Source organism: Opisthocomus hoazin, chromosome 12 (genome assembly GCF_030867145.1).
Source record: "Opisthocomus hoazin isolate bOpiHoa1 chromosome 12, bOpiHoa1.hap1, whole genome shotgun sequence".
Taxonomy (NCBI): domain Eukaryota; kingdom Metazoa; phylum Chordata; class Aves; order Opisthocomiformes; family Opisthocomidae; genus Opisthocomus; species Opisthocomus hoazin.
In genome coordinates, this window is record NC_134425.1 from 17,278,165 (window position 1) to 17,292,762 (window position 14,598).

The window sequence follows — 14,598 nt, forward strand, 5'->3', positions numbered from 1 at the left end:
TCCTTCTCCTTCCAGGCATTATTAGAGATTTATTTGTAATAGTGTAATACTTTCTGTACTATCTTAATCTTTACAAACTCTGGCACAACAGAATCCTGTAAATTCTTTCTGTCACTAAAGGGTTATGTTCTATTACAGAAGCATGAGACGGTTGTACATTCCTACCTATAAGAATTCAAGTAAAGCTAACCTTTACTCGTAGTCATTGTAAATTATGCCTTCAGGATGAATGTTATTTCTGATGCCACTAAATGAAGCAGAATAACTATACTGTAAACCACATATAATGCATGTTTATACACGGCTTTAAACTTTTGTAAACTTTAATGGCTGTGTGTGATGCTGTTAGCAATGATTTTGGCAAATTTACCATTACAGTGATGGCTACTATTGCATAATTGCATAGAACAATGCAAAACCCTGTACTATTATCAAAGATTATAGTTGCTGTTGGATTCTGCTAAAATTTTGGAAGGTCTGGGCAAGGGTAGCTACCAAATGGCTGTGGCTCCTTTACTTTGTACCTTTCTATTCCCAGTGAACACAAGAATTTCACAAAAACTGTCACAGCCATCTTCCCAGAAAACCTTTCCATTTGGAAAAGATCTGTATTTGGCCTAGAGTAGTGCTGGTAATATTCTGTACAGAATGCAGAGTCATCAGGTGGGGTCTTTGAGAATTTGGGCACAAAGCAAAACTTTCCAGTAGCATCCCTGCAACAGGAGGACTATAAGGACTACTACTCTTGAGATTCCCTTACTCCAAACGGTAAACTGAGTCTCACCTAGACCAGTATGAAACCACAACAGTGCTTGCATCTCAGTGTAGCTGTACTGGCTAGCAACACCCTTCCTTCATTTTTTGCCTGACTAATCTTCCTCTTCTGTGGGAATTAAAAAGACAAAAGTTTTTGTTTAAATTTGAAACCTCAGCTTTATGTTTGTTCTTATTTAATGGACTATTTTCCTAATAGGCTTTAAGCAATAAAGTAAATTTTCCCCTCAGTCCAAGCTGTCCAGTACAGACTTTATCACTGCCATTCTGCACAGGGCCTCCTAGCTTGAAATGCCAAAGAAGAATCTGAAAATGACCTCAGGGCCCATCATAGCTCGCTGCCAAGATGAAGCATAAGCCTGTTAACAGTTTGAAGCAAAATCCTTGTTATTTCATCACAGTGCAAACTTCTGCTAGGGCAGATTGTAGGGCAGTTTTGTTCACTGATTACTCAAAACTTATGATAAATCAGTGTGGCTGAGCTTGGTGTTTTCAACTTATCACACAGCTATAGTTCTTTTTCATATTTCTAAACAGCTTTTAAACACGTAATACCTCATGACTGTAAAGCAGCATTTAGAAGGAAAAATGTAGGTGGTCTTGAAGCTCTCAAGATCTCTTAATTTAGGGTTAGAGACAGTGATTTTGTCATCAGGCTCTATATGCGCCAGTGAAGGATTAACCTGCAATTTAGGAATAGCCTGGTAACTGTTCACTGTCACTTCTCTTTAAGGAAAGACTCAAGGGAGAAAGAGTAACTGCTGCCAGCTATATTCCTACAACCGCCGATTTCAAAAGTTCTAAAAATGTGGGTTAGGCCCCAGAATAATTTAAAATGTGTTAAAATGTAAGATCTAGTCTAATACTTTTATTTGTCTGCTGGCTTTTAGTCTTGTATTTGCTTGTATTTTCCCAGCTTTTCTCTTTAGCCTTGAGAGATTATTGCCTAATAATTTGTCTTGTCTCTATGAAACTGTGAGAGTAAAAAGCACTTCTTAAAATAGTACGTTTTTATTGCTTGAGCCTTACATAGGAGAACGCAGAGGTCATAGTTTAACTCTCGCAGAGTAAATTCATTTTGTGTAATAATGACTGTCATCTATGTAAGTCCTGACATTTTGCATATTAGGTAAAGTACTGAGCTATTGCACTGAGTGAAGATCAGTTATTAGTCAGTGGAAGTCTTCTATATAAGTTTAGTCTGAATAGTTTTTTATTACTTTACTCTGTTTTTATTCCCACATAATTCTTAGTCTGGAACGTCTGTCTACTTCGGAGTCCTTAAGAGAGAGACGTCTGTTATTTGGGTTGAAATCCTGGCTCTGGTGACGTCAATGGAAAAAAACCACCCATTGACTTCAGCTGGGTCAGGATTTCTCCCTTGTGGTGTACAAATCTATTGATTTTAACTAAGGCTGTAGAGCCATACATAAATGAGAAACAACTGCAGAAAAGAAGCAAATGATCAAACTCTTCCCCAAAACAAAATCCTGGAGTATCTCCGGTCTTGCCAACACCTGCCACATGATCTCACTGACACATGTGCATTTCTGTTTAGAGAGGAAACAAAAGCACTGCAGAGTGTAAGCTATTCCTTAGTTTTGTGATAAATCTTATAAGATGCCTATGTACAGCTCAGCTGGGGGCATGAGCTTTTGAGCTTTCTTTTAGCGTCAATCTCCATTGCACATAAGTAGACAGATCCAGTCCTGCATGCTGACGAAAGGTCACGTAGCAAAGATACTTTTGAGTAGATTCTAAGCTGTGAACTTGATGTTTTGGTAACACTTGGCCTTCAACTTTCTAATACCATAGTTAGTCCAAAATACATAATTTTTCTTGCTCACTGAAACTCTTTGCTTTCTGTTACTGGTGTTGTGAAATAATGATGCTTCTGCCGAGGCAAGGCGCTGAGACCTACTGGAAGGCAGGTTACATTAACATTGAAGAGGAAGAAAAAAAAAAAGCATGGCTCTTTACTGTAGAATGGTAGTGAAAGTCTGTATGGAGCTTGTTTGTTTTCCAAAAGTAGGTCTTTTGGGGGGACTGCAGAGAACAACCTACTAAACTTAGTATTTGAGAAATTATTTCCTCCTGTATGATTCCTTGGGGTGAGGAGACTGTATCTCGATTTTAATATTGCACTCATTTAAAAAATGGTGTGTTCAGGGGGTAACATCTTGTTATCAGCAAATTATCTCCTTGCTGTCATTGTGGCCATACTGACAAGTGAGTTCCTTGGTGTGAATTAGGCATCGCTGAAAGCTGCCACTCCTATCATGTTGAAATGAATCAGGAAATCCAAGAAGTGTCTGCTTGGGAACAATTATTGCTATTACTGGGCAGCTCTGTATTTGAAAGTCATGAGCCACCCTGTGAGGTCCTTCAGTAGTTTGGGATTTTTTTTTCTATAAAACGCTGTAGGTTGCTGTTACCTTAATTATCAGGTTAGGATCTATTAAGATCTATAAGGATCTACTGCTCCACCTTGTGGTCTGAAAAAAGTTTTCTGTTACTCTATTCTGTAGAGTGGTGTATCAGAAAAAGTCCAGCCTCTCCCTCTTTTTTTATTAAACTGGAATTTGACTGGAATCAGTATCATACTTTTCCTCAAGATATGGATCTTAAGGGCAAGTGATGTGTTGTCACCTTTGGCATGCTTCAGGATAGACATTGCAAGAGGTATTTGATTATGGAAGAAGAAAAGAGAGAAAGAAAAATTAAAGTTAAACCAGTGAAGGGTGCTATTCAGTACACATAGTTCAGAAGGTGCAGAATAAATTACAAATAGCTAGCAAAAAATAAGATACACAATACTCGGCTGCTTTTTTTCAGTACATGCACTAGACCCATGGTAACAGCTTGTTTGTATGGTCAGTGAGGCAATTGGATAGGGTGTATTCTTCCATGCTGCCAATGGGCCAGAAAATCAGCAGCTTCCCACAGTTCGGCAGACATCAGTGAAGATGAATGCTGTGCAATTACCCAGCCACAATCCTTCCCGTACATCAATGCCACAAAAGCTGTTTCTCAAACTAACAAGGGCGATAAAGCAAGACATGGCTTTTTACTCACTCGGTCGCTAATTGCAGTCCTTCGAAATCATGCAATATTTTTCTCCAGCTCTGAAATAAAGACTGTAAAGGAGTAAAATTCTTCTGCTGTTGAAATCACAACTCCTGTGTACTTCAGTGGGGTGGGATCAGACCGGTACTGCTCTTCGGATGCTGGGTTTGTTCTAGGGAAGCAGTTTATAACAAAGCAGTCCAAGAAAGGCTTTATGTTTGTGTAGTCTAACACCACTGGTCTGGGAGTGTTGGATCCTATTTTGGACACTTCAACAGTGTCCAATAGTAATAGCCAAACAATAGCAACCAGAGCACAGCTTCTGCACTCACTTGTGCTGTTGGAAGTGAGTGGTTGTGCTCATAAAGCCTTAAGGAGTAGGAGCACTGGAAAAATTTCCATCTTCTATAAAAGGGCCTATTGTATAATAAGGGGAGCTTGTCTTACTGCATACCAGCAATCAGAACGCTAGTCATAAAAAACATTTATGGACTGGCAAAAGACAACTACCTACCCAGTCCTGTCCAAGTTTTGTTTAGTAATATGTTATCACGGAATTCCGTGCGCTGGAAAGTTGGTGGTGTGCTTTGGATGAATATGAGTGTGAAGAATTATGTGGCTTACATAGCCAGACCTCCCTGCTGACAGTTTCCATTTCTGAATGGTAGACCCTAGTTCTCGAAGTGATGCACTGTGCTGTCACCTTTGTCATGCTTCAACAGAGAGATTGCAAAACTTGTTTAAATAGAGAATAGGGGAAAGGAGAAGGAAGAGTGAAAATAAAACAAAGGATAGCTTTGATAAGTAGTTTAGAGGTTCTTTCCTACGGTCTTCATGAAGAACAATGTCACAAGGCAAGGAACTTAACTGTTTCCCTTCCATTCCACCCACCTCCTTCCCCCTTCTTTATGGATTAAAGGTTTCAAAATCTCTATGGCTAAAATTAAGTATGTTGAATCTATACAGAAGTTAAGATACTGAATTATACTATAGTTATCTCTCCAGAATTTCCATGAGAACAGGAACTGTTCAGCTATACTGGGGGTCTAGGCACTTTTGGTGATGATTTCCTGAAGGACTCCAATATCCATCTTTAGGAAATCAAGTTTTGAGTGTCAGCAAAGCCATTCATTTGGAACTGTTCTGACTTGGCATAGTGCATAAGATCTACACAATCAGGATGAAATCTTGCCATGAAAGGTTCAAGACTTAACTTGCAGGAAAGGGGAAGATTAAGGAGTTGTAGTTGGAGGAGGGAATTACAGGTTGCCAAGACATGGGTAATAGGCTACTAACATGAATCCTTTGTCTCCAAATGCCCTGAGGAAGGGAAACTGAAGGTTTATAATCAGTGTGATATTCCTGGAATCTTTACATATTCTTCTTTGAAACTGGATTTGGGCAATGGAGTTGTCCTGAATACAACTTATTTCAACTTTAATAATAATAATAATAATTCCTTGTTATCACATTTCAAGTCGAGAAGTCGAGTCAGTTGCAAGATTCCCCCAAATCCATTATCATGGTTTAGTATATTCTATATGAGCAATATATACAGAGAGAATGGAAAGTACTAGGAGCAAGGTAGTACTGAAAGATCTAGAATTGTATTACAAAGACATTCTATTTAAATTTGTCTCCTGCCTCCTGAATTACACATTTTAATATAACTGTATCTGTACGTATAGAATTTATTTGGTTATGGTTTATTATTTTGTCATAGTGCTGAGAGCAGTTAGGTACAACATGATCTAACAATTATGATGCATGTAAATGCTATGGAGTTTACAGAGCAAACTGATATCAGAGAGCCATACTACAGTTCTTAACTCTTTAATTGGTTGGGACAAAAGCTTTAGAACTGGGAGTTGCTGATGTGCTTCCCATTAGACACAGCAAAAATGAAGGCAGGAGCTATTCGATGTTGCTTCACAGAACTGCTCAAAATTCTTTAAACCATTTGTTTCCATTTTAGTTCGCAGCAAGAGGTTCAGTAATTTGTGGACTGATTTTAATCATAATTTTCCTCACAGCATATCTAAACAATCACTGAAGCTGTATATTCCCTCTGATCTTATGTGTAAGATCACAGTATTAGCATTCTGTTTCATATCGGTGTAAGTATGGGGAGGAAAGTATCTGTTGCAAAACAACATCTTCAGACTGCTGGAGCTGTATTCATGTCACTGAACTGACAGACAGGTTTGTGATATTTTGTCAAAAGATGAAAGGGAAATTCTGCCCCAAAACTACGTAGACCATGTCTCAGAGTCCTGACATTTTGGCTTCTTCAGTAAGGAAGGGATGCCGGCTGCTACACTCTGAATATGGCTTTTTTATTTTCCATTGCTCCCAGCAAATTTTATAAAGAGCTTAAAAATATGTTATTGAGAAAACAGACTAGAAACAGATGAAGCTTAAGTGCCTGCTATTTCAGCTTGAATGAGTATCAAAAACCTGAGATGCCTAGTCAAACTATAAGAAACTCCTGTATCTGTTTTAATAGGTGTTAATATGAACATAGAAGGCTTCTTAATGCAACTTTCAGAATTTACTTGTCCAGGAGGGATATATATCCTATTGGTATGGATTTCTAGGGGTATTTCAGTACTTCAGTTTCTTGGCAGAATTGAGAAGGACTGAAAATGGGGGGAGGAGGAAGATCTTAAGCAGAGATTTTAAATTTCCAATGAATGAAACTGTTTACTACTTGATGTGTTTTCTGCTTCTTACTTTAGAATAAAGTGCTTCTGAGTGCTAATCAAAATGCATTCATTAAGCATGCTTAGAAAGAGGTATCTTTGCTTTTGTCAGAAGAGCTTATTTGACTCACACCAGCTTTTTTCTTGTCTTGGTAACGTGGAGAAGCAAAGGTGCAAAACCAATTTTGGCGATTGAGTGGAGCACCCCTTACATCAGTTCTGAATGCTTGCCCCGCATTAATCACAGGATGGTCCCCTTAAGGTGTAGCGTTGAGCTAAATACCATGAATCTCGTCTAGAACCTTTCTATGCTTGTGTATCTCTAGAACCTTTGTAAAATTGGCAATCTAAAGGGCTGCTAGAATTGTTCAGGGACAAATAAGTTCTCTGCTCAGCCAGCAATTTAGCTGAGAGTCCATACAGCGTACCACTTATATGCTATTTCATAGTATCTTATCCCATAGTCAGAAATTAGAATTTTAGAACTGATGAAAGATTTGGGTGAGAAAGATTCAGTTCTTCCTTATCAGTTAGGCATAATGCTTCATATGTAGTAGGTGTATGACATAGTAGCTTATAACCGTGCAGACATTACAGTTCTGAAGATTTATTTTTCGGAGCCAACAAGACAGGTAGAGGAGAATGGGGGATTTCAGAGAAGCAGCTGGCAAATGGCATGTGAGCTACCGTGCTGGTGAGCCGAGGTGAACTGATGCTCTGCATACACAAGGTGGTTACTGACTGATCAGGGAAAGGAAAGAGAAGTGATGAAGTCACTGTGAGCTGGCCACTGAATACAGCTCTGGGGAAGGAGGTACTGTCACACTATACAGCTGAACATTGTCCCAAATGTCACAGGATGTCTGGGAGCCCACAGCTCATGGCCACAGCGTGGAGATCAGCGTTACAGTTTAACTTATCTGAAGTTGCTGGTGCGATGCGCTAACGGGAATTGAAAACCCCTTATTAGGAAACCGAAATCACTAGATTTGCATCTAAGCTTTGATTGATTGATGAGTCAAACTCTTGGCGTAGGCTTTGCGGTGAGATTATTTTAAAGTTGATTTATTATTATCATCAATGCTATTTTGGAATGTAAACCCTGATATTACAAGGCAAAGGTTATCCACCTTTGAAGTGCAAAGTGCCAGATTATATTCTTTCTCAAAATAGTGATTCAATTCGGTGGCAGACACTTGGCAAAACGCAGGAGGCAGAGCCTGGTAGAAAGGCAAGGTGCTGCTGGTCAGCCTCATAGCTTGCTTTTGGCGAAGCAGTGCGCTAGCCAGGCTCAGGGCTCTGTGGGAGGTGATGCTTCCACAGGTGTCATTCTCAATGTGCGACAGCTCTTGGCTCCTGCCTTTGTGCTTGCCCTGTTTGGGGATATTCGGGTTTGGTTGTATGCTGTCTTTGGTACCTGTGTGTCCAATTGCTCAGTCCTGCATTACAGCTTATGGGAGTATGAATAAGAAAGGGAGCATTAGGATAATTTGTAAGATAATTCTGTTCTGAAGTGTATTGATTGCTGGAGAACTGTTCTTTGAAGCAAACAATTTCTTCTAGAACTACGGTGGTCTAAAAACACTTAAAAAATAATGCTTCAGAGGAGATTAAAAGTGTATATTATGATAGAGAACTGTTAAAATATTTATCTGCAGTTATTCGTAAATTCATTAAAAGCTTAAGTCTGATTCTTATGATACAGTAAGTCTCCAGTGACTAATCCGACAATTACATGCTTCCTAATGAGTAGTCTGAACATGACTGCCCTTGCAAATGCTTTGGCTCACAAAAAAAAAAGTATTTTATGTTGGTAAATTCTTCTTCCACAAATTTCAATAGGAAATATTAATTTTGCCTATGACTATGCAGGAAAACGAAACAAAACCGAACATTAATACTAAAAGTATCTTGTACAAAAACTACAATAGCTTTGTTAACTGAGCATCATCCTCCCCCACTGTGAGCACATCAGTTAATCATACTAGGCATTACTCAACTTCATTTGGCAGCAGTAAAATTTTAGATGTAATCCAAATATCACGGTAAATTTTTCCCTAAGTTGATGAGAGCCTAATTTTAACGTTCAGCATAGTCTTTTACAGAACTGGGGAGCCCTTAAAAGGTTGGATGTGTTAGACTTGTTTTGAGTACATTGATGTTGACCACTTAGAGTCATACAGCTAGGGAGTTTCTTTTCAAAAACAGAAAAATGGGCTCTTGCCAGAAATGACTTATAATGAGGATATAGCACTTGTGAGAATAGCCAGTAGAAATGACTGTAGTTGATGATTTCTCCAGTGACATTCCCTGCTCTCAGAAATGGACTGCACAAAAAGTATCTGATTTGCTGCAAACAGTGCTTGTCCTTTGTGCTGTGAGCAGCAGTCAAATACATGTAAGTTGTGGTGTTTACTGATCAGCCAAACTGACAAGGCAATGTTTGCGAATTCCCCCTTCTGGAGTGTTGCCTTATTTGCTTAATGAGAGCTTACAGAATTTGACCATCTGTATAGAGCCTTCCTATCATCTTATGAAGTAGTTTAGAGCACATAGTGGGCATAGCCTGCTTCCAAGGGCAAGATCTCATCCAGTCTGTTCCTACTAAATTGTCCTGCAAGTTTTCTGTGGCCTGTTTCTTATTATAATACAGGCACTGGATCTGTCTCTGCCCTTGTAAGGCAGGCAAGTCCTATGGAAATAGGTAACTGACACAAAAAATAAACGCTCTAGCTTTTTAGGTCTTTAGACTAAAGACTGGGGATTATTTTTTTTTTTTAATAGCAGAAGAATGTTTCCAAAAATCTTAGTTGTTCACAGAAGGGTTACATTCTGCCATCTATCTTTGTGCTGAAGTCCCATTGGGGTCTCTCAGCAGGCTACTCCCAAAACACAGATGTTTCTGGCTATTCATTCAGCATTTTAGTGCTGCTGGATGCTTCTTACTCTTTAGCTTTTTGTTACTTGGAAGCTTGTTAAAAAACAAATAGGTTTTTTTTGTTAACACCTCTGGTGCTGTCTCCAAAGTTACATAACATAAAAAAGTCTATATAACTATCACTGGGTGGTGTACACCTCATGTAAGTAAAACTCACTGAAGTAAATTATAGGAGTTTTGTATGTGTGGAACTTCAAGATATAACCCAAAAGCCTGTATGTCTAGTTTTTAATCAGGAAATTTCCCTAGAGTTTATCAAAGACAGGAACTCGAGGATTTGGCTAGTAAGAAAGTGGGGGTGTATATGCATCCCTGTCCTTGGAAAATTCAACTTTGAATGAGGGAATACAGTGTGTATTTATACTTTCTTTCTGAGTTCCTGTAAGTTCTCACGCTTTATTGAGAACCACCTATTTTTACAAGCATGGTAAGGCCCTTAGCGTGTCTGCTGGCATCTTAAATTAATCACAGTCAGCCTTAGGAACGTAACAGTCCACATGTCACCCATGTCGCTTTTTTCAGATGTAAAAGGGGATGCCATTTTCTACCACGACCATGTCCTTGACACTGTTGTTCAACATCTAAGAGCATCTGTAGAACTTCTGTGGGTGTAGATTTTGGAAGGATAACAGAATTTCTTTTTGCTAGATAGCACAAGCTATGCTGAAAACACGCGTTAATATACATCAGTGGCTTAGGACTTAGGACATTGCAACATGCTTCCTTGTCACTGCCTGTTTTGTATCAATCTGTTGAAGATACACAAGTTCCTAACCCACATTTGGCTATCTTTGTCTAAAGTCAGCTCTAGTTAAGTTGCTAAAACTGAGTAATTGCTGAGGCTTTCAGAATAAAGACAAACTGAGGAAGGAAGAGGAAAGGAAACCTTTTCCTTTCCACTGATTTACTTATATATGCCATCCAATTCAAGTTTCATCTGTTTTGGGGTTTTTTCCTCTATCTAGTAGCTCTTTATAAATATCAAAAGGCAAAATTTAGCCCTGTTATGAACATCTTGTAAAACTTTTTTAAAGAGCAAATCTGAACATGCTATACAAGTATGGAAATGCCACCTGATTTTGTCTCTTCAGCTTGCTTTTCAGTCCAGTAAAACTACTAAGATAATGAAATTAATTTTCTCCACTTCTGTTTATTTTTATTACATCTTTTGTATTGAGATATGTAAGCCAGCAGTTATATGAAAGCCACTGAATTATTATTCTGCGGTAGCAAAACTTGCTCTAGTGCTAGAAAGGTTCCCTCCTGCAGTAGCAGTGTGGAAAACAGAAGATGTTTAAGAATATCCTGTGGTTTAGGACTGGAAAGTTATCAACAAAATCCAGCCTTATCCCATAGCTCTGCCCATTGCCTCATGTTCTTTGGTCTTGTAGGAAAATGTACCCATAGAGCTAACAAGCTCCCAAACCCAGTTTGAAAGAGAGAAGGGACGGAGTTGGCTTGAAACTTGGTAAAGTACTTTTAGAGACTGAATCTCTTCCTGGAGTTTCTACTGAATGAATCTGATTTACATGTCCACCATGGGAAGCAATGGATGAAATTTTTTTAAGATAGCATAGAGACTACTGTTGTAAAGAGAAGGAGGAGAGCTGTTCACTGGTCCCTGGCTATATTTCCATTCCCCACTTCTTAGTGCAGGGTCTATCCTGGAAATTCTGTCATGACCGACTACTGTCAGCTGATATGCTGATGGCCATACTCTATCAAACAGCATAGAAAAAGAAAATCTCAATATCTAAATATGGTTAAACTTCATGAAGCCAAACACAATCAAACTGTAAAAATTAGTTCATCCCCCTATTAGCCAGAGCTGATGCGACTTCATCCAGGTTAGCTGGCTGATGTCCTCCATGAGAACACCTCTTTAGAAAAAGCCCATTGTTGATGGTTTTTGACCATTGGGATTATCCCGTCTTTAATTTTATGGTGAAATAAGTCTTTTAAGCACCAGTAAAAGATGATGTGTACTGTATATGTTCAAGAATGACATCCTAGGTGTTGATCGAGATGCTTCCTGCTGTAGTTTGTTCTCTATTGAAGAGCAGAGTAAACGAGTGTTTATAATCTCTGTATCAGTAAGCAGTTCTCAGTCATTCTATAGACTTTGATAGGATAGGGCCTCTCTACCTTTGCTTGTAAAGCTCTCATTTCACTTGGCTGGTAGGGAAGAATTGGTGTGAACTTTTCACTGAAAGGTGCCTCTTGTAGCTGTGAAGTAGCTTTCTCTCCACAGCAATTTGGAAGGATTTGAATTAGAAGATGCTAATGACGACCCAGGTTTCTCTAGCTGAACTGATGTAACATAATACATGGAGACTAAGCAAAATGCAAGAGAGGTGCAGACTGTTACCTCCTGTGCCTGAGCTAGCAGCAAATTATAAGGGAAGCAGCTTAGGAAATTAAGTGACCCAAAATACGATAGAAAAGAGTTTGAGCACTCTGGGTGTCACCTTGTGCAACATAAGATGGGGAACAGCTCTCTTTCCCAAAAAATTGCCAGACAACCTGGAGATCTGGCAGTGGTGCATGCGTCCTAAGTGGCATGAATGATGCTGCTGCTACACCTGACACCGTGGAAGCCTGCTGGGTTCATGATGCATTGTGCTGCCGTAATGTGAACTGCTAGAATGATTTCTGGACATAAGGAAATAAGGATGGAGGTACTAACTACTTTCTGTCTGAGGGGTGAGCAGAGAGATTTTCTGACTCCCCTCAGAAGTTTTGGAGGCACCAAAGTAGACCAAGTGTTTCAGTACCAGCCCTTTCTAGTATTCTGTTCAGTTCCAAGACCAGATGTAATTCCGTGTTAATGGATAGGGATTTTCCAATCCTGCATTCCCCTTTTTTATGCTACAAGTGTGAACCGTTAGCCTTTATCACCAGGCAACCACATTATCAAGACGTACATAACTATCTTACAGAACTTGCTTTCTATGTAGCAGTTCTTCTGCCTGTATCATTCACCGTCCCCACGAACAGCCCTCCATCTGCTAGGCAGGGTCTGTTTTTCCTACGCGGGATTGCAAGGCACCCCGTCACCTGCCCGGCGTGCAGACGGTGTTACTCCATCACGGTGTGGAGTCATCACTGACAGCACAGCGCGATTAGGCAGATGAAAGGGGATGATGGAGTTAAGGTCTCACTGAAGATGTGCCAGACAATCTGAGCTAACTGTAGTTATTGTGTGCAAATTTTTGTTGTTGTTGCTGTCATTGCCAAACTGTGGAGGAGGCGAGGTTTAGTCTGTAAGAAGTCTCCTACCTACCTGAGGTGGGGATAGGGGTGGGGTGTGGAAGAACCCCCAAACCACAGAATGGAGGGCAGAAATCCTGCTCCCACGTTAAAACTGCCCTCCCGAAACCTTCCCGTGGTCCGGCGCTAACTTTTCTGTGATGCCGTTTTTCTGCTCGAGTCTGCGGTTTGGGTTGTTTTTTTTCCCCTCGATGCTATTTTTAATTTTTTTTTTTAACGAAAAAAAAGCGTTAAGTGGGCTGAAGCGGCAGCAGAAGGCAAATACGCCTGTGCTCAAAACTAAGTTCAACTCGGAGGGGCGTGCGAGCGGTCCTTACCGTGCAGGATGGGAGCGGCGAGCCGTGCGGGGCCGGGGCGGGTGCCGCGCCGGCCGGGAGGCGCGGGGCAGCGCCGGGGCAGAGCAGGGCAGCCCCGGGGCAGCGCGGCACCGCCGCCGCTCCTCCTTTCGCCAGCCGGCACCGGGCGCGGCGGGGCCAGCCCCGGCTCTCGGCTCTCCCCCTGAAACTCCGGGAGGAAGGGGGGGGGGGGGGGGGGACGGGGATGCCGCCCGTGCGGCGGCGCGGCTTTGGGCTGGGGGGCCGGGGAGACAGACCTCGCAAGCGCTGCGCTTACCCCCTCCATTTTTGTAGCAGAGGTAGGGAAACCGCCAGACGTTGGCCAGGTCCACGGCGAAGCCGATGACGGAGAGGAGGAAGTCGATCTTCTTGCCCCAGGTCTCCCTGTCCTGGGGGCCGCAGCGCGGCGCGGGGGCGGCGGGCAGGAGGCTGCTGCTGGTGTACTGCACCCCGTTGTGCTCCTTCACCAGGATCAGCTCCACGTCCTTCCTCGGGGGCGGCGGCCCCGCGCGCTCCGGCAAGGGGGCCACCACCGACACTTTGCGGTCGGGCTGGGTCTGTTTGTTCATCCTCGCCTTCAACACCCAGAGAGAGCGAGCTGAGGAGGGGGAGCGGGCGCGGCCGGGCGCGGGCGCGCAGATAACGGAAGTGCACTTCCCGCTGGAGGCGACTCCGCGCTCCAGCCCGCCGGTGTCAGCGCGGCGGGAGCCGGGCACGGCCGTAATAAGAGCCATGCAAATGAGGCGGGAGAGGGGGGACCGGGGTGCCCCCGGGGAGCGGGGCTTCCCGCGCCCTGCCGAGCCGCGGGTGCGCGCAGCCCCGGCCGCCCCTGCCCCGGCCGGAGCCCCGCGCTGCCCCGGCGGCGGGTTCGCCTCGGAGTTAGGCGGCCGGGGCTTGCGCTGCAGCGGGCTGCGGGGCGCTCGGGGCTGCTGCTGCCCGCCGGGCGAGAGACGCATCCCCCGTCAAGCGACCTGCAGGTGCCGTCAGCGGGCAACAGGTAGAGCTGATCGGGACTGCCCGCTGCCCGCCCTTCCCGGCCGAGCTGCGGCGCAGAGGCAGCGTTCCCCTCTCTGCTAGCGTGGCTGTAGTTCAACAGCAGAATTTGGCTTTTGACATCAGAGCCTGGTGGGGTGGGGGCTGAATGGCAGAGCTGGACACTGCTAATGCTCCCATGCCAGGACTGACGGATGCCCAGCTTTTGCTTTCCTGGAAAGCGTGGGCCTGGCAGGGTTCAGCTGTCAGGTTGAGGTATTTGCGGGATATTAACTATTTGCTGCTATTCCAAATGGGACCTGGGCCTTTTAGGTGTGAAATGAGCAAAGAATTAGTTGGCAGAACAACAGCGATTGGTGCCAGAAGTCAGCTAAATACTGCTGCAGAAAGGGGTTTTCAAGGACTTCTCCTGTTACAGCTGTGAGCAGTAACTGTGTGTTCGGTGTCTGTTTAGGGAATAAAATTTGAGCACAAAAGGCAGAAGCTGGCTCCCCCTTCCCTGTGTTAAATAGCTTCCCTT

General features: G+C 42.7%; 1 protein-coding gene across 2 annotated transcripts in view; it reads right to left on the reverse strand.

Moving 5' to 3' along the window:
• The window catches only part of SLC6A2 (solute carrier family 6 member 2), a 76,700-nt gene extending 62,881 nt beyond the window's left edge, over nt 1-13,819 (reverse strand). Inside the window, exon 1 of one of the 2 annotated variants that reach the window (XM_075433778.1) lies at nt 13,363-13,819. In XM_075433778.1, the coding sequence (XP_075289893.1) occupies nt 13,363-13,819 (457 nt within the window). The remainder of the gene's footprint in view (nt 1-13,362) is intronic. The other variant, XM_075433779.1, reaches the window with a different exon arrangement.
• Nucleotides 13,820-14,598: the final 779 nt, after the last annotated feature.